This window comes from Morone saxatilis, unplaced genomic scaffold, assembly GCF_004916995.1.
Source record: "Morone saxatilis isolate NCDOM2014 unplaced genomic scaffold, NCSU_SB_2.0 Contig3, whole genome shotgun sequence".
NCBI lineage: Eukaryota > Metazoa > Chordata > Actinopteri > Moronidae > Morone > Morone saxatilis.
Window position 1 is genome coordinate 16,974,897 of NW_023339873.1, and position 27,666 is coordinate 17,002,562.

Sequence of the window (27,666 nt, forward strand, 5' to 3'; positions counted from 1 at the left end):
AGTTATGCAACTATATAAGGGGTAAGGCAAAAAACAGCATATCAATGTGACACTTTATTTGTTCATCGGAGTAACAGACATCAAGCTGTTGTTTCTTTATAAAAAAATGTGTTTATTGAAATATTTACATGGCAGATAATGTGGGTTCAAAATACAAAAGACCATGAACACACTCTGCGCTCAGACATACACTGCCTTTATACACGCATACAAGCACACACTTCTTTGTTGTTCACACATATTCTCCACAATCAGAGATGATGACCTTCTGCTTCGGCTTGCCGTCTTTTGATCCTTGAGCCTGTAGGAGGAAAAGATACAAGATACAGCAATTACTTATAAAATGCAGCCTGACTGTGTTCAAAATATACAAGCTTTTATAACCATATGAGCATCTAATAATATAATACACATACATAATGCTCAGAGAGATGTTTGAGTTCAACATTTATGGCTACAGTTATGATCTAGATAATATTTGTGTTCATACTCACAAGTGTTATTTTTTATTTTCTAAATCAAGATTAATTGTTTAGAAGGTTTATCTCCTATCATAGCATTAACAGCCCCTTTGGTAAACCAGCAGACATAAGGGTTCCCACACCTTCAAATTCAAGGGCCCACTTTCCTCAATTCCTTCAATTCCCAACACGGCATAGTTTGAGACAGGGATTGAGGTTAATTACTGTTACACTATTACTGATGTATAATGTACGTAAAAAATATATATCAAAAGAACTTCAGTTTCTATTCTTCAATGACCTATGTGTTTGTGTCTATTTTTAAACAAATTTTCAAGGATTTCAAGGACCTGTGGGAACCACTGGTGATAATTAAGATTTAATAAATGAGTGCACACTTTTGTTTGCAGCGAGTTTTGGGTTTTATATTATCACTGACATGACCCTTTATTTTATTGTGGAACAGAAAGCGGCTATTATATATATATAAAAATATCTAAACAATCATTTTGCAGTCTCTATACCTCCATTGCACGGACCACATCCATCCCCTCCACCAGGTCTCCGAACACCACATGTTTACCATCCAGCCAATCTGTTTTGTCAGTGGTGATGAAGAACTGAGAGCCATTACTGTTTGGCCCAGAGTTGGCCATGGAGAGCTGTCCTGTGAGCACGAGAGACAAGGATGGGCCAGTTATTCACAGGATCGGCTTGTAAACATAAACAATGACTGTCATTTACAAAGACCACACACACACACACACACACACACACACCCGTACAAAACTCCTTACCTGGAGCGGTATGTTTGAGGACAAAGTTTTCATCGTCAAACTTCCGGCCGTAGATGGACTTGCCACCGGTGCCATTGTGGTTGGTGAAGTCACCTCCTTGGCACATGAACTGAGGGATGATGCGATGAAAGCTGCTGCCCTTAAAGCCAAAGCCCTTCTCGTGTGTGCATAAGCAGCGGAAATTCTCTGTATACAGATGGAAGAAAAGATGTTACTGTTTGCCAACTGACTTTATTTGTCTATCAAAGGAGTTGATGTAGTTACTCATTTGTTGTTTTGTTTTAACAGCAAGCAAGCTTAACATTTTGCAGCTACAGTATTTATTTTTGGCAAAGATGTGATACTGAATGCCCGACAGCGCGCACACACACACACACCTGCTGTCATGGGAACGATGTCAGCTCGAAGGAGGAAGCGTAGTCTCCCTGCTGGCTTGTTTCCAATCTTGATGTCCATGTAGACCTGAGGATTAACTCTGCCCTTTTTAGCCGGTGGCTCTCCCTGCAAAAAGGCTTAAGTCAGTATCTTGACATAGTTAGGAGTCAGAGGACCACCAATGGACTTCAGGAAGAAAGCCAGCTCACCTCCTGTGTTGCAGTGTTGGTTGTTTCTCCACTGGCTGCCTCCCCCTCAGCTTCCTCTATGGTCTTCCCTGAGAACTTCTTCAGCCAGTCATCGTCCGTCCACACTGAAGGAAAAGCAGAGTTAAAATCAGAAACAAGGATTTAAATTATTGCCCAGCTAAAGGCTTCTATAAACCGTTTTTCTATCAGTTACCTGGTCGAGAAGAGCCTTCTTTGATTCTCATGGGCTTGGCGGTGTTGACCCGGACAGTCCGTCCAAAAAGTTCAGATTCATTCTCGCAGAGAAAAAGAAAGAAAAACATCAACATTAAAATAGGAACCTCATTTTTTTCATTTTTCACAACCAAACAGGAATAAATATTCACTGACATTAATGTGAAGCAATGCAATCCACTTACCATGTTATCAATAGCTGCTGCAGCATCCTAGACGAAGGGCATAAATAGGTTAGGAGCACAGAGATATTTACCATGAAAGTCCCACCACATTTAAATTCACCAGGCAGACTACTATTAACGTCTCAAGACAACATTTCAATAAAACTGTGTACACATGATGCCGATACATTCATTCAGTCATATTAAAAGCTGAGAATCATCTCTTGATGGACCCCAAAATCCTTCTCTTCTGTTGCTACTATAGTATACACTAAGTGCATTTCTATGTTTTATGGTTGTAGATAGGTAACGCATATGTCAGCAAGCTCAGTTAAGGTGTGTACATGTTCAAAATCCATCTCAATAATGTAACCACACATCTTATATGAACTGAATTAACCTTAAAGGGTTCCATTTTCAATGTTATCTCATGATTCTCCCACAGAGTATTGTCTTTAGTGGTGTAATAGAATACCTGATATGTGCTTTATAACCAGTACATACCTCTGCCAATTCAAACTCAATGAACGCAAATCCTCGGTGCTTTTCTGAAAACAGAACACCAGTCACATTAATAGAGTTTAATATGTATCTTCCCCACAGTGTTTGATGTAAACACTTACTGTTACACTTTATAGCATAACTCCTGAACTCACCTGTTTCATAGTCCAGTGGTATCTGGATGTCTGTGATGTCTCCAAACGGAATAAAGGCTGCATGTAACACCTTCTCATCCACCTCCTCTGCCAGGCCACCTGACAGAAACACACCGACACAGTTCAACTTCTGACAATGAAGAAATGTTTGTTTATAAGTGAGTTATATTCAGATTAGAGGATAAAGGAGGTTTACGTGGTACGTTCAAGACACAACGAGAACGATTGGAGAGACGTGTTTCTGAGGCGTAAGCTTTTTTTATTGCCATTTTATTTCATTTATTCAGACTTCATTACACACATTTACATAATATACTTTATCTGTGGTGTTGTGAAAACTGTAAAGTTTAAAACCAATGCAGCTGCCATGTTTTGAGGTGACGTTTTCATGTTTCACCGGCTCAATCTTTACGTATCGGAGCTTTCCTTTATATTATGTGCACTTTATACATATTTAGTTGCGTCTGGTTTAACTAATTCTAAAACAACACCCGTAGTACGTTAGCTAGATTTCCTGAAACACTATAACTTCAACGTATTTTTATGAAAAGTAACATTAACTTACCAACATACAGCACTCGTTTGTTAGCCGCCATATTTGATTCAACCCTTCAACTTTGACCCCAGCAGCTCGTCATTGGTGCAGAGAGACTGAGGCCCGCCTCCATATGACCAAAATCCCTACAGCGCCGCCTGTCGGAGGAGACCCTCTGCAGCAGGCGTCAACTTTCCTGTTTTTCTTTCCTGTCTTTCCTGACCGTTTAAGAAAACAACATTCTTCAGTTGTCAAAGCAAGTAGGGTTGCTATTTGCACAGAAGCAGAGTTCAGTGTGGTAAGTCTGTAACTGAGCTAATAATCTTTATAGGAGCAGGTGTTAATAACATTAAGGATGGCTGAATTCCACAACCAAGCAAGAATGCACACAACCACAACCCTGAAACTGAAGCAGCTAAACTGAAGCAGCTAAACTGAACTAATCATTAATTTTATTATTTACACCTGTGGTTTTCCTACTGTGACTAGTGTTGCATGTTAGCCAACAGAGGGTGAGTAAAAAATGAAGTTTGAACATGAAGTTGACACCTATAAAATTGCATTTTTATTGCAACATTACATTGTTCTTATTTACAAAATTAGTGATATTAACATCAAACCATGCAACAGTGACAGACCCTGTGGCTCAGGAGTTGTGACTTCTTGTTTAGAGCTTCCTCCACCCTTTGTCGTGATTTCATGCCAATGAAGTCATGACAGTGATTTTGACCATGTTTCTATGCAAGGGCTCAGTGGCGATATTTCCAACTGATAATATGGTACAGGAAAAAACATTTCCTGTCTTTCATGCAAAAATGCCTTTTAAAGAGGCAAATTAAATGTTTTCTTTTCCCTTCTGTTTCATGTATCAATCATCTATTCAAATAGGAAACACCCTAAATTATATTAATTTAGCCCTTGCAGTGCCCTTATTCTTTCTTGGCCATCTCTGCACTATACTAGTTAATTGCGTCACACATACAGACTTGAAACGGAATAATAATAGGCTACATGTAAGCATTAAAAGTAACACAAGAGTGGTAACCTTGATTTATCATCCCTTTATTGAGAATACCACACACCCATGATAACATGATAGGATGGAGTCCATCATTTCAAATCAAACATAAAACCTTCAAGCAAAGAAAAAGAACAAGGCTCATTTTCCTTTTAGTAAAAAGGTTTCTCTCCTTTGCCACAAAGTGAAGTGCCTCCATTCAAGATTCATTTGCATTATTGCTTTTGGTATGCAGTTTAAAAGTATTACATAATTAGAAAATTATCAACTGTAACATTTGTCAAAATGTTCAAGTATATTTTTAAAATTACATTTTCTTTTTTTTTCTTCTTTTTTGCATAATTGTTTAGAGGAGTCTGGTGTTTAGAGTCAGTGTAGTGAGTCTCTCTCCATCTTTGCCCATTTTTCTGTGCCCTGAAACAACACAATGAGTTTTCATTAGTAACACAAAACTTAAATTATGTATGACCAAATCAACCAGTATGAATAGCGTGACTGTTTATGTATCGTCATACCAATTAAATACAGCACGCAGTCTTCAGGATGTGGCAGCAGCAGCAGTAGTAGCCATGCTGCCCACTTTCTGAGTGGCATCTTTCTTTGCCTGGTGAGCTTGTAGCACCGCGACGGCTTCTTCCACCTGTACAAACCACCAAACATGAATAATGACGCAGTGTAGTAAATGGATAATGGACATTTCAGTCCATTAGTGTGACAATATGGCAAAGGTGGAGGTAGCCAAGTACCTTTGAACGCAGAGATTCATGAGACTCCAGCATATGTAGCAGTTCAGAGTTGTCAATCTCCAGCAGCATGCCAGTGATCTTTCCTGCCAGGTTGGCATGCATGGACTGAATCAGTGGGAAAAGACGCTCACCTATTTGGAAAAACGGAGAATTAAGCAATCAAATTAAAACTGAAAAGTATTACAGTTCATTCATCACAGTATGGGATTCTTACCTAGCATCTGTTTCTGCTCCTGAGGGGGTGCAGCAGCTAGCATGGAGGCTGTGAGAGGCTCCTGGCCCTGAACGTGCACAGCTGGCTGAGCCTGGAAGGGATAGATAAAGAACATATGAAGGAAATGTATTTGTAGGTTCAGGGGTTTGATGTGACAGGAACACAAGATGGTATGATTGGTCTTTTGTCTGTACCTGCTGTAAGGCAATAGGTTGCACCACTTGGGGGTTGGGGTTACGGACTCCAGTGGCATATTTGTAAGGAGGCATGGCACGAGGGCCGGGTACTCCCATTGAGGGACGGGGTGCCATGGCTTGGCCAGAAGCTAGCAGAGAGGAGCAGAATTTACACAGTGTCAACCTCAACTGTATATGTAGTGTCAAAATAATGCTAAATCCAGAGTCAATGAGTTGATGGTGAGCATTTTGGTCAGTTGTTACTGGTGAACAAACCTCGTGGGCCCTGCGCACCGCTGTTAGGGGTCATGTGTCTCAGGTTGGCACGGGGTCCTGGCTGACGCAGCGAGCTCGGTATCCCTTGGAAACCACCTGGCAGTGACAGAAGCAGAGACAAAAACAATGAGATTTGATACTAAACTTAACTGGATTGTTATATGTTTTAAATAGGTCTATTACAGTTGTTAGGCAACTGAAAGTATATCAAAGATAGATGCACTATTACATAGTGCTAGATCGTCACCTTGACCTCTGCCACCTTGTTGCTGCCATCGGGGGTTGGGTCGCATTTGGGCCATTTGGTTGGGTGCATAGTATGTAGTTCTATTCTGGGCCTGGTGGGTACAAACAAGTGAAATGTATGACATTTTATGGCATCAAAATCATACCCTACTGAAAGCGCTGATCTGACTACCTTTTTAATCTGTGTTCTGCTGAAATACAATGGAAACTAAAGGAACAAAAGTTCGCCTAGTGACCTCTGGGTAATGGAATGCAAAAACTTATTTATTTATAGCTTTCTTAACATCTTGTCATTCTAAATTTATATAAAGTAACTTATTTTAAACCTGTGGAGGAAACATGAACATATACACACTCATGTTTGTGTCTACCTGTCGAATGTCCAATATGTACTCTCCTATAGCTCTGTGTTTGGTCTCAACCAAAATATCAGTCTGTTAAGCTGCTAAATGCTCTACCATGTTCACCTGCTACTTGCAAACTTTGTCAGTCTGTATTTTAATGCTAGGCTGGTGGAGTACATATATTTAGAGCTAGAAACATTTGCCTGCCTGATGAGAGCAGTGAGACTGAACCAAAACAATAAAGCTGGGATCCTTACAGCTAAAATACTAACAAGCTTCAAATAACTGAGGGGAACTGTAAAGTCAAGTGATAATTATCTATTTCTTAATATAGAAATATAGATTAAAGCCATTTTAACACACATCTCTCTCATTTTGATTCTCACACCTGTGGCACAGCTGGCATGAAGTAGCCACTGGTGGGCTGGAACTGATTTATGATGGCGTTAGCCGGCATAGCCCTCATGCCAGCAATACGCTGCATGTACTGGTTGGTGAGGTGGGCTTTGCGCTCCTCTTTGCGCTGAGCGAGGGCCACGTAGAGGGGTTTGGAGCCGACGATACGTCCGTTCATCTCAGTCACAGCCTTGGTGGCCTCTTCAGGGGAGGAGAAGCAGACAAAGCCGAAGCCCTTGGAGCGTCCCTCCTCTAGCATCACCTAAAATATAGACAGATTGCGTCACTCTGTTGCTATCTGTATATTACAGAGATGCATAATCTCTCCTCTGCTGGTAATAAATTGCTACACCTGTTTGATTGTTCTCACCTTAGCACTTGTAATAGATCCGAAAGGAGAGAACTCCTTCCGCAGTTTCTCATCATCTATGGTGTCATCCAGGTTCTTAATGTAAAGATTAACACCCTGAAACCAAAGACAGACAGTCAGGATGCATATGCAGCAGCTTCTTTGACATCAGTGGATTGAAATGTAAGATTGATTCGATTTATTTGATGAATTAAGGGCTTAGTTTTTACAGACCTGATAACGACTGATCCTCTCTTGTTTCAACAGCTCAAACTTCCTCTTCAGCTCCGCCTGCCGCTCCATCTTCTTCTGAGCCCGGCCCACAAACACTGTCTTGCCGTTGAGTTCGGTGCCATTCATGTCCTCTACAGCCTTTGGACAAAATCGTTATCATCAGAAGGAATGACCAATAAACACTCACTTTCATGCACTTCCATGAGGCCAAAGTACCTTGTTAGCATCCTCATGTTTCTCGTAGCTAACGAATCCAAAGCCTCTGGATTTGCCGGTAGGGTCTGTCATCACCTTCACGCTGAGTGTTTTACCTACAGAGGTTAAAGATCAGATAAGTGGGGGTAAGACAGCAGAAGCACATTAGAGTTTTGAGTAATACCAACAAATCTGGTCTCATTTTACCATATTTGTCGAAAAGCTCCTTCAGCCTCTCATCATCCATATCGTCCCCGAAATTCTTGATGTAGACATTGGTAAACTCCTTGGCTTTGGCTCCTAGTTCAGCCTCCCGTTCCTTGCGGGATTTGAAACGACCCACAAACCTGAAGACAGAGGGGGAGCAGCGACACACACTCTTTTAAAACAGTCCTGACAGAGATGAGAAACCACAAACCAGGATCCATCTCTTGATCCGGTATTCCTGGTACAGAAAGTTCTGCAAAGACAGTGGAAGACCTGACCACGCAAGCACGGTAAGTAAGAGAGTACATTCTTTTACAAAAACAGGGACAACATTCACAAAACAAATTCACAGCTACAGTTCATCATGTGAGTCATAATTCCTGGGGTAAACAATGAAAAAGAACATCCAACTGTTAATATCACCAGAGGCAGGCAGATATGTCGGCATGCTAGACAACACAGTGACAACCATCTTAATTCTTGGTCCAAAACTTGATGAGGAGGTGGATGGAGAGGGATGGAGGAACAGAGTCTCACAGTACAAAGGAAAGCTCAGGAGGACCAAATGATCTTATATACCTTTCTATGATGACCTCTCTCTCCTTCCGCCATCCAGTATTGCATTCCTGCATTCGATCCATCACTAAAACACACAAGCGTGGTCATACACACACACACACACACACACACACACAAACACTCCAAGACGTATGACCAGCGAGTGGACAAATGAGGCAACAAAAAAAATGCGTCTGGTAGGAAAGATAACAGCAAGTAAGAGTTTTTTTAGTTTATCAGTTTAGAGGTTATCTTCATACTGGTGGTAGTGAGAGATGAGCTTATTAGTCAGATTATTCACGCACAAACTCACCAACTGAAAAATACACGACAAGTCAGTTCACTCAACACAAGTGTGGAACAGACAGGTCAGGTTTATGCATTAAGACACAAAATAATAACAACACAGTTCTATACACATCAGCTATTAACATTACCTATTACCGTAAGCTCAATACGTTTTGCACCTTCTTCAACAGGACTTTCAATGTCATGAAAAATACTACCAAATCATTTTAAAGTTCCAGCTGAATCCTTTAAAAAGGTTTTCAAAACACTATCAACAGCGAACACCCCTTTGTCCCCAGTTCCTAGATGATCAGACACTCACACCTTGCGGTCATTCAGAAGCATGCCGTTCATCTTCTCAATGGCTCGATCAGCAGCATCCTGGGTCTCAAAGTGGACAAAAGCGTAGCCCTTGGAGCCATTTTCATCACACACCACCTGTCACAGAGGAACAGGTATGGGTAATTATGCATCCATTAAAGAGGTATCATGGCGCATGCGGGGAGTTTCTTAACTTTAAAGCAATAGTTCCAACATTCTGGGAAATACGCTTATTTGCTTTCTTGCTGGGAGTTAGATGAGAAGATCATAGCCACTCTCAAATCTATCTATCTATATAATATTAAGTAGCAGCCAGTTAGGCTAGTTTAGCATAAAGACCAAAGTAACATGTTTAATCTTGTTTTTTAATCCATACAAAATCCAAAAACAAGTGCAAAAGTGACATTTTGTGGATTTTTTTGTAGTTTGCTGGTTTTACACTTGAACTGCCATGTTTCTACAGTAACCTAGAACGGACAAACCAAACACTGGCTCTACATTAGGCCACTGTAGATTCTCATACACACTAAGGCTTAGCTGTATTCAAATGGTTGCAATCTGCAACTTCACCGCTAGATGGCCCTGAATCTTACGCAATGGCCTTTTACTTAGTGAGCATTAGACCTGCTGTATGGTGTATTTTGTTACCTTTGGACAAAGGCTAACCAGCTATTGCTTCAAATCTTACTAAGGCACAATTTGTGTGACATCTCCAAGCAGGAAGTTGTTGTTTTTTCTGAGAGTGTGAATATATACTGCATAAAAGAAACAATATCCCTGTTTTAAAGCCCCTCTGTCATATTTATGACAATTGTACCTTGCAGGAGAGGATGTTGCCAAAGGCAGAGAAGGTGTCGTACAGGGCTTTGTTGTCAATGGACTTGTCTAGGTTCTTGATGAACACGTTGCCCACTCCGGACTTCCTGAGGGAGGGGTCTCTTTGGGACCACATGATTCTGATTGGTTTTCCTTTCACCACGTCAAAGTTCATGGTGTCCAGGGCTCTCTCAGCTAGAGGGAGGAGGGGCAGAGAGGTGGAGGGAAAGGTCATTGTTTACATGGAGCTACGAGTCTAAAAACACATCAGTCACTACTAGTATGCATACGACACGTCATGCTTCCATCTATCACAGTCAATACATGTATTGTAGCTCTTTCACACAATGAATTATTGTTTCCATTCTACCAATACCAACTACAGCTTGTTTAAAACTGTTTGTCCTGCAGTGCAATATGTTACAACGGAGAATCCCTGCTCCATTGTAATTAACAAGGCACAAGTAACATGGTTAAGACACTGCAGTAGACCATGTGGCCGATGAGCAGCTGGGACAGGTGTAGGGGGCAGCTGCAGCGGGCAAGCTGGGAGCACATGGCCCCCTTCTCTAACTCACCACATGCTGCTGGGCCACATCCCACCTAGGCCTGTTTCAGTAGGAGTGCAGCAGGCCTTCAGATAACACAAATGGGCCTAAATTGGGGTGTTAATATGTTTCATTCTTCACTTCACTCAGATCATAATGTCTTCCTTGAGCTCGGTTTAATCACTAAGGTTCCATTTTTAACATTTCTTTCTCCGTCTGTTGCTTTAACTCTCATATAGGCTCTCATATGCATTTGGGCACACATGCCAAACATCCCTTTGTTCAGTCACTCCACAGTAACACACACACACACACAGGCCAGGCTTTCCAGCTAAAAGTGTCTGGTAAACAAAACGGAGCTGCCTTGCGTCTGCTGGCATCAGCAGTTTGGCTTGCAATTGTACTTCACAGCCTGTGTGCTCAGAGAAGGTGTGTGTGATCGCTGTCAAATGTGGACTTCTGGAAGGTTCACAGTCAGAATCTTAGTTCAAAAAAGACCAAATGGATCTATGTAATAGGGCCTACATGGTAATTATTCATATATGAAGTGGTGTCATTTAGAATGATGGTGAAAGAGCGTAAAATGTTAACAGTGTTGGATTCCACGTTATTGTTAACCATTTCTGTCATATTAAGAACTTAAAAGTGTTACGGGCAGGCAGATTTTGGGCTGCTCAGAAAGACCTTCTATATTTAGAGAGGGGTCCTGAGAGGTATGTGCTGGCATGGAGTGTGAGTAGAGCATTCTCTACCATTGATGGGTTAGAGACACATTCAACAAGAATGCTCAGATGAGCAACACATCTCATGAGCGTTTACATATACAGTTGTGACGCGAAGCGATCCAGCGGGGATCGCAAACCTTAGCTGTTGCGTTACTCTGCATGAAATCAGGTGTACTGAGCAGTTCTATTCTATAGCAGCAAGTTATTGCCCCACTGGCACGTGGTAGGACACAATGTAAATACCCAACAGCTACCATCCCCCGTGTCTACACCTCCAATAACAAATGGTGTCTTCTAACTTGTGGCTCTTATTACATTTACTCAAGTGATACTACCTCCCTGGAAGCTTGCCAGTTGTAACCTATCATTACTCCGGCTTTTGGTAACCGACTCAGATAAATTGTAACAGGTGTTTAACGTTGATACAAGAGGGAAAAAAGTCCACGCAATGTAAACAGCATCAACGGGCCTCCAAAGTCAACCACAACACCTGCTGCTACTGCTCAGTGCTTTGATAGTTTTGACTGCAAATAGAAAAACCTCATAATAAAGACACTTTTGATACATTTGTAGTTGCGTAGACATTTCAGGCAGGCGGTTCCAATAGATTAACAATTGACAGGCAGTTTAAGTGGTTCAGATATTACAGATAAACCTATAAAATCCACCTAATCCCAAACCAGTTCAAAATAAAGCTGGGATTAAATCCAAGTAGAAACAGGATCCAGTCTGTGATATTATTGCATGTACCAGACAATGCACATAACAAACATGTCAAGCAGCTGCGCTTGTCCCTTTTCATGCTTTCAGTGGCTGTAGCAGCAGAGGGCAGTGGGAATTGGTTTCACTCAGCGGCCCTTTAAATAGGAGCAGAAATGGGTCATTTTGGGCTGAATGAGTGAGATCTGCAAAAAGGAGCTTACATTCCCAAATGCAGTGCTATAATTGATGTGTAAAAAAAATGACTTTTCTGTTCACTTTGAAGCACACGTCAAACTCTGCATGTGTGTAAGGGCTTTAACTATGGCAGTGACATGTATTACCATGGAGTATCCAAGAACTGGGACGTGCTTATATGGGTCAAATGAGTGCTCCAGCCAGTCTAAAGAACTGCTATGACTATATTAGACTGCAAAAATATCACTTCAGCCATAATTGAGTGAAGGCACCATGCTTTCTGCACATTGCCGGTGTCTCCCGGTTTTGATTGTGCAGACAGTTTCAGGAGTGACATTCAAACCGTATGGTTGACATTGTCAATATTTGAATTATATCATGCTTGCTGCCTCTTAAAGCCGCATACACTGACACGTGCAATGCTCAAACCGCATAGTGATCACTTCACACGTTTCCTTTCTTACCGTCAGCAGGCTGGGAGAAGTTCACATAAGCGTATCCCAGGGATCGCCGGGTGATCATGTCTCTGCATACCCGAATGGAGAGCACCGGTCCGGCTGGGCTGAATTTCTCATACAGCATAGCCTCCGTGATATCGGGGTGCAGGTCGCCAACGTAGAGAGAAGCCATCGGATAACTCCCCGTCGCTGTGTTCATATCTCGGATTTCACAAAATTGGTGAACGCAAGGCTTCCTTCAAAAACGTCAGGAAAAAAAAATGTAAAAAACGCCGGTATGATCCGTATCCCGGGTCCGAACCGCACTTCAATTCTCGCCTGATAAAGACACCGACAGCTGGCTCTCTGGTCCGGCGTGTTGAGAAAATGACATAAATCGATGTCCTCTGAAGTATGTCTTCTTCCTTTAAAAAGATGCCAACTTTGGGTTAAGCCCGAGGCCTCTTGTTTATAGTATTTTTTTTTTATTATGAGTTTGCTATTTTTTTTTAACGTTTGTTTTTTTTCTTTAAGTATTAAGGTTCTTGTTTTTATTAAGATTTTGTGAATTTTATATTTTTTATATTATTTTTATTTTAAGTTTTTCAAGAACAGTGAGTTAGACACTCACGGTTGTTTGTGGTCGGGGAAAGAGACTGCGTGGGGAAAAGCATGGGCACTTTATAGAGAGTGGCGGTGCGGAGGAAATAGTGGCCAGGGTCAAACTCAGGATAGAAAAAAAAATAAAAACACACTGAGCATGCGGAGTAAAGGGAGAGCGCACACTGTACTGCCCCAACTACAGAGCCCAGCTCCCCACAGCGACATCTGGGTGGGAAGGCTTTCACAGAACCACACTGGACAGAGTTTTAAACGCTTTTATAATTTAATTATAATATATCATTTCATTGCAGAAGCACCTGGAGTTTTAAAAAAAAAAAATAAATAAATAAAACCTGTTTTGCTTCCAAAAGTGTATGGATAAAAAAAATAAAAAAATAACACTCAAACACAACTACATTATTGCCCAATTTGTTTATTCAGTGCAATTATCCATATGAAGCTGCAATTATTCTGCTTTGTCCATCCTCCTGAGGATAAGAGATGGAGAAATATTAGTCTGACATGCATGAAACATTACAGAACTGGCAGCCATAAAGATTACCTCAAGAAATCCAGGAAGGTTGAGCGCAGCCCCTTCTGTCTACGCTCCTGTATTCCTTTTTTAATTCCAGCCATCCCAGCTCTTCTGATGACACCTTCTCCCTCTTGTTGCTTCACCATTTCTTCCTCATAACTCAGCATCTGTGACCCATCCATTCCTTTGGAAAACTCAAGTTTTGAGCGTATAACTGGTCCAATGTCATTTATTCCTTCTTGGAGCGTCACAGCTGCATCCTTCGGCCTTTGAGCCAGGTCTTCTCTCATTTGGTGAAGATCATTCTGGTTTAGGACATTTATAGTGATGTCATCTAACAGAGGGACGTCAACTTCTTGTGTGGCATCTGTGCCTGACAATCCGAATCTCCACGTTCTTCTTAGGGATTCATCTCCAATAGCTGCTTTTTCCAGCTGTGGAGGAATGATCCAGCCATCAACCAGTGTAAGAAAATTTAAATTTTGATCTTCGATTTTGTTTGTGGGTGTATTCAGGAGAGACTCTTGATCTTTGGTTGAGGGTTGCAACTCAGGAAGGTCGTTTGATGCCGTGTCACTTGCCTGTACCTGCACTGTCAAGTTGTCTTCAGATTCAGAACCAGTATTCTCACTGTGTTCAGTATCTTGCACCTGTCCAGGTAGCCAGAGGGTCAGTCTGGCAGCTGGGTCCTGACTCACAACCACTACACCCTGAGGGGGAGAGGAGAGCCTGCTTCTTGGTATAGAAGAACCAGAAACAATCTCAGCTGCTGCACCAGAGGCATCAGACTGCATGGAGCCGGTAACAGGAGCGCTGGAGGTTTCTTGCGGTTCAGAGACAGCAGGCCCAGGGCTCGTCTCTACATCTTTGTCCACAATGACTAAGGGGCCAGTGCTGACAATGGCCTTGGCATCTGAAATGACATGTTTAGTGAGTTTGAGACCAGAAATAGCCAGAGTCAATTATTGTTGCACAAAAACCAAAGTTCTGACCTTCAGGAAGGTGCTTGCCTTTACACTTTGAGCTACAGCACTCGCACACCTCTGCAGTTCCACCAAGGTCCTCCCATCTGAAAATTAAGTAATCTCATTAAGTAATGAAAAGGTCTCAAAGTACAGTTATGGTGTATGCAAATACCTTGACTGGATCACATTATAGTTGCAGAATTTAGAGCCAGAGGTGACACCCTGGTCTGAGAGGAGGACACTACAGTGGATATACAGCTTCAGAGGAAAAGAGTTTAAAGTCACACAGCTGAACAGCACACATCACAGTTAAGCCAATTTATTTAAAATAAAAATTAAACTCACCTCAGAAATCAGATAAGATGTGTTCACAACAAAATTAACCACATCAGCTCTTTTAGAAGCCACAAATTCTACAACAGCATGATGAGAACCCAGAGGAGCTGTGCACCTGCAGAGAGCAAACATAAGTGATTATAGCATCATGGAACGATATTAGGATCGCTTCCTGAGTGGCTGCTTACCCTTTATTCATTATGACTGCATGCCTGGGTCTAGTCTGAGGATCAGGAGACGCAGAGACAAAACAGGACTGGATGAAAAGCTGCTGCTGCTGCTGCTCAGGTCTGGCTGTGGCAGAAACTTGGAGATTGACAACCTGGCCTCTTTTATAAATGTTAGACTCCACAGTGCTGGTCCAGGATGCTGCAGAGAAAAAAAACAAACATTTGTGTCTGCAAATTAAACAGTTACACCAGAATATTTCTGACTAATGTTATTACTCACGATTCATGGCTTTGATGTTCAAGGTCTTGTCATTCTCAGCAAGTGTCGTTGATACAAAGAAGTTTGGATTGGCATAGGACCTGAAAAGTCACACAGCCCCTTTAGTATATATTCATTTGTGACCACTTACAGGTTTTAGTAACTCAATAGATGCACCTCTTTGGGATGCAGGAGATGTACACTGTAGAAGGAGCTTGCCACCCGGTGGAGGGAGGTTTTTTGAAATTTACGTGGAGAGAGTTGGTGAACATCGCCAAGCCATTCTGCATCTGTAAGAGAGTCTGGTTTCAGAGAATACACACACTGCCGTTGGCAATGAAGAAACTAAAGAATTTGGTCAACTCACCACACGTGTAGTTCCACACTCATCCAAACCGTAAGTGAAGACAAATTGGTTTGGTAGCTCTCTGTTGCTATAGCAGCCATTACCCAACTGTATCTCCTCTCTAGTCAGCATGACGCCGCTGGATCTCTTATCCACCAGTAGAGTCAGCTTAGATTCATCGCAAAACACTTCTACTTGGGGAAGGCCCATCAGTGGAGGAAATTCAGCAAGCATGTGAAAGTCAGGTGCCTGAGTTCGCCATGAGCTGAAGATGGTGTCATACGGAGGGAAGTCAAAATGTCTTTTAAATGGAAAAGGCATGATGTTGTCAAAAAATCCTGGAAAATGCTGAGGATATCTGGCATCCTGCTCGCTCATTACTGATTGAACAGCGACAAAATGTCCAACAAAAACGCAGAGAACGATCTCTATTGTCCCCATTGCAAATCTCAAAGTGGACCAACCACTCTGCTCTCCTACCCCTGCAGGTGTGTCTTTAATAAGGTGTAGTGGCAGGAGGGACCAGGTGCTGGCAATCAAACTAATGAGGCAGCCAGTGGCGCTTTTATTGTGAGACTGGAGGCATTAAGCAGCTGTAATTAAAGAAACCTAAGCAAATTGGGTATTTTGTTCACGTCTTTGTTAAACCCTGAGTAAATAGTCCAGTCTTCCTCATTTGCAGCAGCAATTATTCAATGGAATATATTTTTATGGAGACTGATTTGCCTATAGCTGCTCAAGTCAATACATTTTGTGTGATGTAGTTATATTTTATGGGTGCTGGTATTATAACCTTTAAAGATAATATTGTGTACATATTACAGTTATTTAAGACACATATTAAAGGCACTCACAGGACTATCCGGATGGCTCCTCTGTGTACATGTAGTCATTAACTACTTATTATTCTAGTTTATACGGTGGGAAATCAAATAAGAACAAAAGTCATTAACAACGTTTTATCATAGGTTACATACAGTTTCAGTGATTAAAGGGGAACCTTGAAGCCACTATCAGTAAAAGTAAAAATGTCCAAATCACATACACTACAATGTGGTGTGAGCTTTGTGAAAAGCCTTACTGAATAATTCATTCTCTATTTTTAGATTTCTTGTTATAATTTTCAAATATCCTTTTTTGTATATGCAATCCAGCTAACAGCCAGTCTGGGATATAGTGGCGTGTGTTTCTAACAGATCAGATCCCCCTCACACAGCTCCCGTACAGTGAACGTGCTTTGGGGCGGAGCTTCCGCACAGGTAGGCGGAAAGTGACGCCTGTTATTCCGCAGGTGAGCGGCAGTCAGGAAGACAACGACCCAGCAAAAGCGGAGTGTCAACTCAGAAATGAATTTAATATAAATTGTACACTAATGTGATCTGAGCGGACATTAAACAAATCCACCATGGTGAATGCAGGTAAGTTGACTTTCATGTGTTTGAGGTGTGTGTGTGTGTGTGTGTATACAGGTATGTTGCGTGCTAAAGTATTTAGGCGTGGTCTGCAGTTGTAGACGAGCTCACAGGAGAAGAGACTAGCTAACCAACATTTTTCTGATGTTTGGCTGACAGAACTCAATGTAATGTTGTTGTTTAAATTATATAAATTAAATTGAGTGGTTAAGCCTTGGGTGTAGTAGTGAGTATGGAGTTTTCACCTAAATTTAAGTTAAACTCTGGGTAACTATTGCTAGAATTCATGATTATGAGCTGTTGATAGATTAGATGTAGACCAATAGTATACTAAATATTACATTTATATTATTATTGAACCTAAAGAAAGTAAATGTGTCAGACATTAGAATGAAGCAGAAAGAAAGAGGCCTGCTGTCCTAGTCAAAAAAATAATATATTAGAATTTAAGATATATTAAGTTTGATAAGATGAATATGTAAATACTGTGAATATCATAGGGCTTTTGGTAGAGTCTGTACATTACAGTAACATTATGTGGTTATGTGTACTTGAATGGCAGCAAACATTAGACTAACAATATTATGACTAAAAACATGGTGAGTTTTTCCACAGCACCAAGGCTTGAATGAGGCTGAGCCGGTCGCAGGTATCTGTTTCTACCTGCCCCTCAGGTCAGGTAGAAACGGGTGGTGAAGGTTTGAACACCCCACCCAAAGCTTTCTCCTGTTTTGTTCAGGAGGGGTTTACACAGTTTTTATGGTGGGGGGTTGCTTCACTTTTACCCAAAGGAAGGAACAAAATAGTGCAACACAACCCACCTCAGACCTCTTCTCCGAATTGTCACTATAGCTGCAGCATTTTGCAGCATGCAGTGGATGAGATCTTCAGCCACCTCTGCAGGGGTCGGGGATAATTGTGGTAACTGCCTTGTACTCAAGCGTCGTCACAGTGCGCTAACCACCGGCCCACTTCCTTTTGGCTTTGCTGAAACCACCAGACTGCAGTGAAGTCAGCTCTCACACAAGTTCTCTGTGTACGGCACTTACAGCTCGTTCTACAGTCAGATCACATTTAATAAACCTATGTGCGTGTTGAGTATTGGTAAGAATCTGCCAGTACGATACATATCACGATACAGGGGTTAAGATTAAATATAAATAATATATAAATATAAATAGTTTAAAGAACACACCCCGATATGCATAAAATTTGAGTTAAAAAAAAGTTTTATGCAACCAGAGCAGTGGGATCTGCATGTATATGTAAGATCCATCCAATATCATTGCACTAGCACAGTCTGAGCATTTGAGTGGAAAAGGTAAATGGCTGTGGGTTTAAACACAACAACACAACATGAACCACTGCCATGGAATCTTTGCATGTAAACTATTAATTACAAATCAATTGTGTTTTTTAAACTTGATACAGTGTCACAAAACATAATATTGCGATACTCCATTGTACTGGTATGTTGTTACACTCGTTGTGCGTACTAGGGATGGGACGATATACTATATTATCATGTATTGCGATAAAAAAACACTCAGATAATGATAGTGTTGAATTCGATTATCCAGATAATCGTGAATATCCTCACGTGTGACGTACGGTCCTATATTGATTTTTCTGATGTATTTTTGAATTGCCACAAGGGGAAGTTCCCATCATTCCAGGCATACCAAAATCATCACCATGGCTGAATGCTCGCCTTGCCCATTGTATACACCACAAGTTAGACCAGACTTACTTTTGCCAGGATAATAAGACATGAAATGTTGATATTGTCCCATATATTGCGTACTTTAATTTCATCCTGTAAACTATATTGGTTCCCGTCAACAACACATACTGTGCACACACAGCTGGTATTTACATACTCTGACCCGGGATTAGCGTCACATGCTTCAGTCTGACAATAGGGACTGCAGTGTGATTAGTTAGTTGTTTACCTTTTCTTTTGGCAGGGGTCACAATGCTGAAAGCTAAGTTAAATTATGAGGTCAAACTAACATCTTTCTTCTGCCACCTCTAGGAGTATGCTGTGCCAACCTCAAGGACAACAAAGCCCTGATGAAGATGGGGCTGGGGCTGGTGCTGGTGGGACATGTCAACTTTCTTCTTGGAGCACTGGTGCATGGCGCCGTGCTCAGGCACATCAACGTGCACGCTCAGGCCCGCACCATGGTGTACGCCATCTCTAATGTCATTGCTATTGTGGAAGGCTTGGTGGTAAGTGGTAGGACGTGTGCATAAAGAACGTAAAAGCAATTTGTTAATGAAATAGGTTCACAATGCAGTATAGACTTGTAAATTGTGTCAATGCATGCAAATACTTAATTATTAAATAGCACAATTTTAAAGTAATATTGTATCATCTATTTGTGCAAATGAAAGCTGCTGCTCTTTTTTCTGGACTTGCCTTTGCCCCTTAGGGAGGATTATTAGTGGGAATAACGGCCATTTGTCTTGGGTCCAAAAACAAGGAAAAACAGGGATTCCTGGCTAAATACTGCCTTCTCTCTTCTTGGCACAGCTTCTCCTTCCTCCGTTCAACACATATCTGTAATTTGCTGGTTCCTGTTAGAACTTGCCTTCTGTTTTTTCAGTGAGTGCATGTGTAGGGAGATAAATAAGATAATGACTATTTAAATAGGCAACATACACTACATGCAAATATGGAATTTATTCAAATATTTGATGGGTTTTTTGACTGGACTCACCTGTGTTATCCATGTTCCTAAACTACCTCCCTCTTACAAATCTGAATCTTTTATGAGGAAAATCTGTCACATGATTGATCACTAGATTATTAAGGTTGTGTTTTCACTAACAAACATACTCTTGTCATGTTGTCCTTGCAGCAGTGGGTATTATTGGTCTTCAGCTTCCTGGCAGGTCTCTTGGCAGTTGCCTCCTCCGTGGGCTTGTCAGTTTCTGTGGTGAAAGCCATTATTCACAAAAGAAAGAGCCTGCTAACGCACTGCACATTTTCTGATGATGATGTTGGCTCCTCTTCCAGCATCACATACGAATGCCCCTTTGACCCTACCCGTATTTATGTAAGTTGAATATAAATATGTATCCCAAAGCACTTTGGACTTGCTTTGCCTCTTATTAATCAGAGTTGTCTGTGTGCTGTCATGCCGACCAGGGGACCACAATAATCCTGTGGGTGCCTCTAATCTTGATGTCCGTGATGGAAATGGTTTTCTCCTTTCGCTGCTTTGCTGTCTGTACTTCATTCCTCTACCTTTGTCCGTGCAGGAGGAGGCCGACCCAGGCCAAGAGGGTAAGATCACTGCATTATTTGTCGCATTGTGTTACGTCATCTTACTGTGTCACATCAGTAATTCATTACAGTTGTACTCTTTGAATATAAAAAAATGTTTTAGCATAACTGTTAGTGGGGTTAGTGAGAAACATTGAGCTGAAACTGAATTCCTAAAACCTCCCAAAACAGATCTGATATACAGCAAAAAGCACAAACACTGTATTCTAACCTTGATTTGCTAAAGGACAAATGTATATTTTTACAAGAGAAATCAGCACTTTTCTGCCTGACTGTGACATACTGTTTGAGGTTACACAGAAATGTCTTTAAAACAAATTATACAACTATTAAGTAATGCTTACGTTCATTTATTTATAATTAATCATTCCTAGAAGGTATCATTTAATACCAGGCTTAGTAGTAGCATAGCAACTACATAACAACATTAAATCAAGCCAAGTTTTAACAGTAAACTGACCAGGTTTTGTTGTATCCACAAATAGCAATATGACTGAACTTAATGCAGACATATAGAAGCCAGTGGTCTAGACCTGCTGACTAGGCAAACCTGAACAGAGCTTGTGGTAACCGTGTCCCTCATCTTATGGTGTCTTGGTGCATGATCATATGGAAATCAAAGTATTAAACATCACCAGTGGCTCCGTTTATTTACCAGCACATGCCCCTCAGAAATGCATATAAGATTTCAAATGTGCTCATGTATTAATTATGTGCCACACACATTGCAATAAGCTTAAAATACTAATTTAAAGTAAACATATTAAGTGCTGCTCAGCACTGATACAAAAGCTCAGTCTATATTTTCTAAGCCACTTTCATTCTTGTCAGATGTCAAGTACCTTGTCCATAAAATATGGCTGTCAAGAATGACACAGGTTTTGACATGCCTAAGCATCAAGATATCCTCCCCACACTACTACTGGATATCTGCAAGAAAATACCTAGTGCGTGGTGGCTGCTTTTAAGTCTTACTAAATAGTTTTCTATTGATTTTGTCATCTGGTGCTGTCTTGTTACCTTAGCAGTCAGGTTGTTAGTGTAAGTTAGCTTCTCTTTAATGAAATTCCAATAATGTAATGTTTCAGGTGCGTATCCAGAGAACTGTAGAAACTTCATCATTGCCTCCAGCACGAGATCTAGAGAGCGATGATACAGCTGAGCCAGCAGAACAGGATGAACTGCTGGACTCGGTCACTGCAGTGGAGCAGAGTGAATGGCTCTGAACGCGCTAAACCTAACGATAGGTTGCAAACTGCTTCATCTGTGAAGTTGCTGTGTTGAGTGTATCTGTTACACGTTAAATGTCTGAAGACATTTGTGGGACTTCAATCAGCAAAGACACTGGTATTTTCTTTTCTTCTTTATCTAAAGGAACCTTTTAAAAATACTGTCAGTTTGGATTGAAATGTAAGAATTTGTATTGTGGTATTGTCTTGAAAATACAGACAGCTGTTAACTGTATATTGACATTAAAATTATTTTCTTTTTAAAATATTGTCAATCCTTTCATCATACCAGCCATAACCTTTTATAATCTCAAGAAAACCCTCAAAACTTTACAGAATAAAGCTATGTAACTTTTTAGGGCAGTTTTTATTTGTGTTGAAAGAGTGGTCAACACACCAGGGTCCGTTGAAATTTAAATGACATTTGCAAGCTCTCTTGTGGAACATGTTTCAGAATACAAATATATACAACAAATGAATTCTGGCATTTGTCTTACCTCCCAGTTTACACTGAGTACATTTGAACATGAATGTCCAAATGTACTCGGTGTCATCTAAGCCTGATTCTGGCAATCATTTGACAGGACTCAAATTTTCCACACTGTGAGGCAGGAGTCAAGGAAATTTGTCAAAGGGGCACATACTAAATTACATCCTAAAATATAAGACTGTAATTTACTTTACACATACAAAAAAAAAATAAAAAAAAATAAAAATAGGTATTCAGGTAGATGCACAACCCTCTTAACCACTCTCGGTGACCTTAAGCAGGCAAGACCAGTGACACAAATGTATTACAGAAAAGGATCTATTGTATAAACATGCTTCAACTACATATTCAAAGACACTGGACAAAAGTGGGACTGAAAGACATAACAGAGTAGCCAAAATATCTATGATTTAAATAAATTAAATCCATCAGATATATAAAAGCGTACATATACTAAGCCATTTTACAGACTTGCTTCACAAGGGAAAAGCAAATGTTATAGCGTAAAAAGATTAAGGATTAAAAAAAAAAAAATGAGAAAGCATACAAAATAATACTCAAAAACACTGACTGACTGCAGTCCATAAACAGCAAGGTTGAAAAGGTGTCCTAGAAAATCACGTTTTAATCTCCGTCACATCTCCGAGTGAGGTCTCATTACAAAGGTATAGTCCTTCATGGATTTCCACAGCAGCAGCCTGGAAAGATGATTTATCCAAAAAATCTTGCTTTATCATCCATCCTGAACAGTTGCATTGGCATCACTGGACCTCACGGTGTCTTGGATTCCTCTTTAGGCCTAAAGGACCCAGAGTAAGGAAAAGATTAACGTTCCCAATAAGCCACTTCCTGGACAACTTGGGAATTAGTGTGTGCAGTGTTTTCTCACTTTGAGGTGTCCATTTTCTCTTCCTCTGGTACCTTCTCTTCTTCTTTTACTTCTATTAAATTAAAGAAAAAAAAAAACATTCATAGACATCATAATAACACAACCTCTGTTTAATATAGAATGTCTTCAAATGTTAACTCATAAAGATCTCTTTATGTAACAAAACGACAGGGAGTCGGGAGAGATGAAATTGAAAAATAAAATATGAATAGATACCTTTTGTTTCCTCCTCACCTTTCTTCTCCTTTTCTTCTCCCTCTTTCTCGCCTTCAGTTTTGGCTCTCTTGACTTTCTTGAAGCTAGCTGCGTTTCTGCGGCCTCCCTCGCCTTCATCCTCTGAGTCAGAGAACTCCTCCTCACACGCTATCCTCTTGTCATGAGCACGGACTGAACATTAACAGAGGACAGGGCTAAATTACAACATGGAATTCGACTGTTTCGGTCAGTTAATTGCAAGATGCGAGAGATCTGGTGTTAAAGGGACAAGAAAGTGATGACTCAGAGAGGTTCTTACTGGAGATGCGTTTGTTGGGGTCATCTTCCTCCTCATCTCCACTGTCCTCCTGTACAGCATCCTCAGGGATGGCCTGCATCTGAACTCCCGGGGCGTGGGGCAGCATACGCAAGTTCTCAAACAAACGCTGCCTAGAGGACAGAACGCAGGTTGAACATATTGACCACTACTAAAATGAAACCATGAAACCACAAACAACCTGAGACACAATCCTGTACCTGTGATATGGCAAACTTCTCAACTTTCCAATCACAATACAAGGAACGTAACTGTAGATTTAACTGCTGCTGAAACTACTGAATTAGGACTGCGCAATGCACATTATGCTACTGGAATTTCAGAAACACTTCAAAAAGAAACTATTCTGCACTTACTTGATCTTCTCCAAGTAGTCGTTGGTGTTCTGATTGGTCATATTGGAGGGGCTGATGTGCAGCTTGAAGTCTGGTCCGAAGTACTCAAAGTAGTCATTGTATGGGAGCTCTGTGGAGAAGAGTGACATTTTACACAACTGACATTCTTTAACAAATGTAGTATTTCTGATTCTGATTTATCATTAGTTAATGAATATGAAGTCATTTCATTGTTTGTATGAGGCTGCTAAAACGGTTTTATGCTTATTTTCTTCCCCTTCACCTCCTGAGAAGCTAATGTTACAACAGAGTCAAAATGTTATGCCTGCTACAAGAACCAGGGTTCGTACAGCTTTATAAGAGTAAAATTGAAGCGCTTAACTACAACCTTTCAAACTCTCAAAGCTTTTACAAAGTTTTTATTATAGATGCAATTGCAAAAAACAAAGTTTACAGAATTATATACCCACAGCAATCTGTGTAACAGGTCTTCAACAGAACTGGGTCACTTCAAATATACATTTTTTTAGATAAGATTTTTGATTTACATGAGTTATTGTGATTTTACACCATATTAGCTTCAACATCAAGCATCTTCTTAAGGATTACATTCCAATTCAAACATATTCCCAACCTTGAAAACCTAACCATTTTCCAAACTTTTAAGACTTCGTACAAACCCTGAAGAAGGCTACCTAAAGCAGCTTACTAAAATGTGCACCAGACTAATGATATTCAGTGCAATATGGGCATAAAGACTCACCGTTGGGGATGGAGGTATCAAGTGCTACTGCAGTCTCATACGTCCAGCAGCGTGCCACATTACGGATGGTGTAGCCTCCTCCGCCCAGCATTAGCAGCGGCAGGTTGAAACTCTTCATGTACTCCACACACTTGGCATGGCCTGAGCACACAGCGTGGGAAAAACGTTTTTATTTGGGAGAAAAAGACTTGGTTTCTCAGTTAAACTTAATTCGAGACGGTTGCAGAATTCTTTGCTCGCGGAAAGATGTTTCGTCAACTTACCTTTGATGGTGAGGTTGAAGCAACCCAGCCTGTCCCCTGACAGAGAATCAGCTCCACACTGCAGAACCACTGCACTGGGTTGGTACATCTCCATCACCTTGGCCATGATCTATACAAACAACATCCACTCTTTCAAATGCCTCTGTCCATCAAGGGAGATCTCAATTACTATACATTTAACAGTTAACTAGTCTTTATTTACTCACAGGTTTGAATATGGCCTCATATGACTCGTCGTCAATCCCATCCCTCAGTGGGTAATTCACGGCGTAATATTTACCCTTCCCAGCACCAATGTCCTGCAGAGAACAAAGAAATGTCAACTCAGCGTGTAACAATGACAATGTGACTTTTATCCGTCAGATGATTTCAAGGCTTACCCTCAGGTCTCCTGTGCCAGGGAAGTACTCTCCATACTTGTGGAAGGAAACTGTCATAACACGGTCTGTGGTGTAGAAAGCCTCCTCCACACCGTCCCCGTGATGGATGTCGATATCTATGTACAGAACTCTCTGGTGGTATCTGGAAAGAGGGGAAAGGTCCATTAAGTCCTAAAATCTAGCCTATGACAAAAAACATCTTGTGGTATTTTAAAATATTCTAAATGTATTACCGATCTTTATGAAAACACAATGCCGCCACTCACCATCAGTTTTCAACAAAGACCAACCAAGCACAGTATCATCCACTCATGCAAAACAAACATGTACTCGAGTAGCCTGTGACAGGCCTTTTGCACTCACTTCAGTAACTCCAGAATAGCCAGTACGATGTCGTTCACGTAGCAAAACCCTGAGGCCTCAGACTTCTTGGCGTGATGCAGGCCACCGGCCCAGTTGATAGCAATGTCTGTCTGCTGTTTGTTCAACTTCACCGCACCGGCTGGAGCACAGCGAGGAGGAGAGAATTAACAGCAGACTAATACTGAAGAGATTACAGGGGCAGTGATGGCATGATTACTGTCTTAACACAGCACGCCCGTCTGAGCAGTATTTAAGAGAAACAACTTACCAACAGAGCCCCCTCCTGACAGCTGGCAGAACTCAAATAAACCATCAAACACTGGACAGTCCTCTCCCACATTAACTGCAGAGCAAGGGCAGACAAACAATCAGAATTTTGCTAATATTCATCTTGAGACCGTCAGATTGATTGATGAACACAAACATTACTTTATCTACACACAGACTAACTCTCTGACCAAACTCACATCTCTGCATTTGTTTGCTGTACTCAGACATGTTGTCCGGCCGAATTGAACGCAGGAATTTGATGTAATCATCACTGTGATACTTGGTCATCTCCTCTCCGCTGGCTTTGTGTGGACGCTGAAATACAGAGGACAATATGAGTTCCCGAGACACACGGGAAAAAGCCAGGGAGGTCCACTGGTTTGACTGAAAGGAACGGTTACTGTAATTTAACATACATATATCTCCATCTTTCTGTAAAGGCCATAGTTGAGCAACAGGTTGTGAGTCATGCGGATTCGGTGGGGCTTCATGGGGTGTCCTTGACCATAGTAATAATTCCCAACATCACCTGAAATGTAAACAAATAAAAACACACAATGTTGGATTATTTATTTATTTATTTTCCATGGACACATGGAACAAATGTACGCATGAAGTGAACAGTGAACGCAAGAGGTTAATGCACTGAAAAGGAGCATGAATGTGAAGGAACTGAACAATGTGTCTGTAACGATCCTACAACCGGACATCTCGCTCCAAAATACCGAAGTCAAATCGCTCCTATGAAACTACAGAAACTACAGGCTGCACGTACAGGGTGGCGCTTTGTTACTCGTGGCGACTAACGTCGACCGAAACATTATTTTCCGCCTTACCACCGGGCTTTTGAAGGCAGCAAGATGAGCCATTTTAACGTTAGCTTAGTGTTGACGTTAATTGCGGTGACAATGAAGTACTCACAGCCCCTTTGTTAGCTCCCTGGCTAACTAATCTAGTTAAAGTACTAACAGCTGCTAGGTAAACGCTTAAAATGCTTTTATAAATGCAACCGGTGCTTCCGGGGAAACTAAGCAAACACTATTATGGACCTGTGTGGACTCAACCACACTGTGTTAGACTGAGAGGAAGAGAGCCGCCTGCTACTCGAGCTAGCTAGGTTAGCTAACGTGCCAGGTTAGCGAGAGGTGAAATAAACTGCAGCCTTTGTTGGCGCAAAGTGGCGGATTTCATTCATCGGCGCATCCGCTTGTCTTAAAGTACAAGCACACGAGTACTCACCATCATAGTAGTAGCAAACTTTTTTCTTTGTTCCTTGGGAAGTGAGCGCCATTTTAGTGCTCTTTGACTGGCTTTCACCGCACACCGCAGGAGACAACAGCGACAAGAGGCGGATAGTTCGTACCGCGTTCAATCAATGAGCTGTAATGTCGACTGCTTTCAACAGGGGGCGACACAGTCAGAGTCGGCCCCATTGGTCTGTCCTCTCTGTGCACTGTGACGGTCTTTTGGAGCTGTTTTACACTCTTAAAACCCTTTACTTCTTGTGATCTTAAGAGTAATACCACAAAGTAAAAAGTAAAGGTCTTGTATTAAAAATGTAACTTTAATAAGTAGCTACAGAGAACTATAAAAATGCAGTTAAAAGAGTAAGAGGCCTCATCATGATGCCCAGTGGTTTATTATTACTGTATTACATTATTATGTATTATATTTTGGGATTATAATAATTGATACATTCATGCATGAGCAACATTTTATAATGCAGCTGGCTACCTTATATATTTATTGGTTGTTTAATCTATGGTGATGAGTTCATAGTTTTTAAATATAAAATCTCAGAGTAAGTAGTCTACCTCCAGCCATCAAATAAAT

At 41.1% G+C, this 27,666-nt stretch overlaps 5 protein-coding genes across 6 annotated transcripts; 1 reads left to right on the forward strand and 4 right to left on the reverse strand.

Annotated features, from left to right (window-relative positions):
* Positions 1-88: 88 nt before the first annotated feature.
* Positions 89-3,550, reverse strand: ppie (peptidylprolyl isomerase E (cyclophilin E)). Its single transcript, XM_035673587.1, has 10 exons — positions 3,441-3,550; positions 2,876-2,974; positions 2,724-2,767; positions 2,241-2,267; positions 2,036-2,117; positions 1,843-1,946; positions 1,636-1,759; positions 1,259-1,444; positions 986-1,128; positions 89-301 (listed from the first exon to the last, which is right to left on the reverse strand). The coding sequence occupies exons 1-10, from the start codon at positions 3,469-3,471 to the stop codon at positions 233-235; spliced, it is 909 nt and encodes a 302-aa protein (XP_035529480.1). The 5' UTR covers positions 3,472-3,550; the 3' UTR covers positions 89-232.
* Positions 3,551-4,451: 901 nt separating this feature from the next.
* pabpc4 (poly(A) binding protein, cytoplasmic 4 (inducible form)) lies at positions 4,452-13,071 on the reverse strand. The gene is made up of 15 exons (XM_035673585.1): positions 12,429-13,071; positions 9,796-9,989; positions 8,980-9,095; positions 7,812-7,951; positions 7,626-7,720; positions 7,410-7,547; positions 7,197-7,292; positions 6,819-7,088; positions 6,088-6,178; positions 5,841-5,936; positions 5,583-5,713; positions 5,389-5,479; positions 5,175-5,305; positions 4,944-5,068; positions 4,452-4,842 (listed from the first exon to the last, which is right to left on the reverse strand). The coding sequence occupies exons 1-14, from the start codon at positions 12,619-12,621 to the stop codon at positions 4,967-4,969; spliced, it is 1,884 nt and encodes a 627-aa protein (XP_035529478.1). The 5' UTR covers positions 12,622-13,071; the 3' UTR covers positions 4,452-4,842; positions 4,944-4,966.
* Positions 13,072-13,421: 350 nt separating this feature from the next.
* zpcx (zona pellucida protein C) lies at positions 13,422-16,101 on the reverse strand. Its single transcript, XM_035673436.1, has 9 exons — positions 15,637-16,101; positions 15,447-15,559; positions 15,291-15,370; positions 15,029-15,209; positions 14,850-14,955; positions 14,677-14,762; positions 14,532-14,608; positions 13,567-14,452; positions 13,422-13,492 (listed from the first exon to the last, which is right to left on the reverse strand). The coding sequence occupies exons 1-9, from the start codon at positions 16,054-16,056 to the stop codon at positions 13,471-13,473; spliced, it is 1,971 nt and encodes a 656-aa protein (XP_035529329.1). The 5' UTR covers positions 16,057-16,101; the 3' UTR covers positions 13,422-13,470.
* A 795-nt stretch (positions 16,102-16,896) lies between these two features.
* Positions 16,897-21,755, forward strand: tmem54a (transmembrane protein 54a). Its single transcript, XM_035674368.1, has 6 exons — positions 16,897-17,033; positions 19,063-19,256; positions 19,463-19,531; positions 19,892-20,089; positions 20,182-20,319; positions 21,408-21,755. Exons 1-6 carry the CDS (start codon positions 17,021-17,023, stop codon positions 21,543-21,545), a joined length of 750 nt encoding a protein of 249 aa, XP_035530261.1. The 5' UTR covers positions 16,897-17,020; the 3' UTR covers positions 21,546-21,755.
* Positions 21,756-21,886: 131 nt separating this feature from the next.
* On the reverse strand, positions 21,887-27,205 carry LOC118337381 (probable histone deacetylase 1-B). 2 transcript variants are annotated; one of them, XM_035674367.1, is made up of 14 exons: positions 27,073-27,205; positions 26,250-26,362; positions 26,031-26,148; positions 25,832-25,906; positions 25,564-25,702; positions 25,201-25,342; positions 25,027-25,119; positions 24,821-24,929; positions 24,558-24,698; positions 23,816-23,924; positions 23,442-23,572; positions 23,162-23,314; positions 22,928-22,979; positions 21,887-22,837 (listed from the first exon to the last, which is right to left on the reverse strand). In XM_035674367.1, exons 1-14 carry the CDS (start codon positions 27,122-27,124, stop codon positions 22,810-22,812), a joined length of 1,455 nt encoding a protein of 484 aa, XP_035530260.1. In that variant the 5' UTR covers positions 27,125-27,205; the 3' UTR covers positions 21,887-22,809. The 2 variants fall into 2 exon arrangements, with proteins under 2 accessions (XP_035530260.1, XP_035530259.1); XM_035674366.1 differs by having other exon boundaries at positions 23,144-23,314.
* Between the last annotated feature and the right edge of the window lie 461 nt (positions 27,206-27,666).

Bases quoted from the DNA above. Each gene is read 5' to 3' on its own strand.
- zpcx (XM_035673436.1), bottom strand. From the start codon at position 16,056: ATGGGGACAATAGAGATCGTTCTCTGCGTTTTTGTTGGACATTTTGTC. The intron at 14,763-14,849 runs GTGAGTTTAATT...TTTCCTCTGAAG, and splicing joins CATCTTATCTGATTTCTGAG to CTGTATATCCACTGTAGTGT. The intron at 14,453-14,531 runs GTCAGAACTTTG...ATGTCATTTCAG, and splicing joins AGGCAAGCACCTTCCTGAAG to ATGCCAAGGCCATTGTCAGC.
- ppie (XM_035673587.1), bottom strand. From the start codon at position 3,471: ATGGCGGCTAACAAACGAGTGCTGTATGTTG. The intron at 2,118-2,240 runs GTAAGTGGATTG...TTTCTCTGCGAG, and splicing joins CAGCAGCTATTGATAACATG to AATGAATCTGAACTTTTTGG. The intron at 1,129-1,258 runs GTAAGGAGTTTT...TCGTGCTCACAG, and splicing joins CCTCAAACATACCGCTCCAG to GACAGCTCTCCATGGCCAAC.
- pabpc4 (XM_035673585.1), bottom strand. From the start codon at position 12,621: ATGAACACAGCGACGGGGAGTTATCCGATGGCTTCTCTCTACGTTGGC. The intron at 5,937-6,087 runs GTGACGATCTAG...TGTCACTGCCAG, and splicing joins ACAAGGTGGCAGAGGTCAAG to GTGGTTTCCAAGGGATACCG. The intron at 5,714-5,840 runs GTTTGTTCACCA...CCTCTCTGCTAG, and splicing joins CGGTGCGCAGGGCCCACGAG to CTTCTGGCCAAGCCATGGCA.
- LOC118337381 (XM_035674366.1), bottom strand. From the start codon at position 27,124: ATGGCGCTCACTTCCCAAGGAACAAAGAAAAAAGTTTGCTACTACTAT. The intron at 25,343-25,563 runs GTGAGTGCAAAA...CCCTCTTTCCAG, and splicing joins GCTATTCTGGAGTTACTGAA to ATACCACCAGAGAGTTCTGT. The intron at 22,838-22,927 runs GTGAGAAAACAC...TGGGTCCTTTAG, and splicing joins GAGAAAATGGACACCTCAAA to GCCTAAAGAGGAATCCAAGA.
- tmem54a (XM_035674368.1), top strand. The intron at 19,257-19,462 runs GTGGTAAGTGGT...TTTGCCCCTTAG, and splicing joins TTGCTATTGTGGAAGGCTTG to GGAGGATTATTAGTGGGAAT. The intron at 20,090-20,181 runs GTAAGTTGAATA...CATGCCGACCAG, and splicing joins TTGACCCTACCCGTATTTAT to GGGACCACAATAATCCTGTG.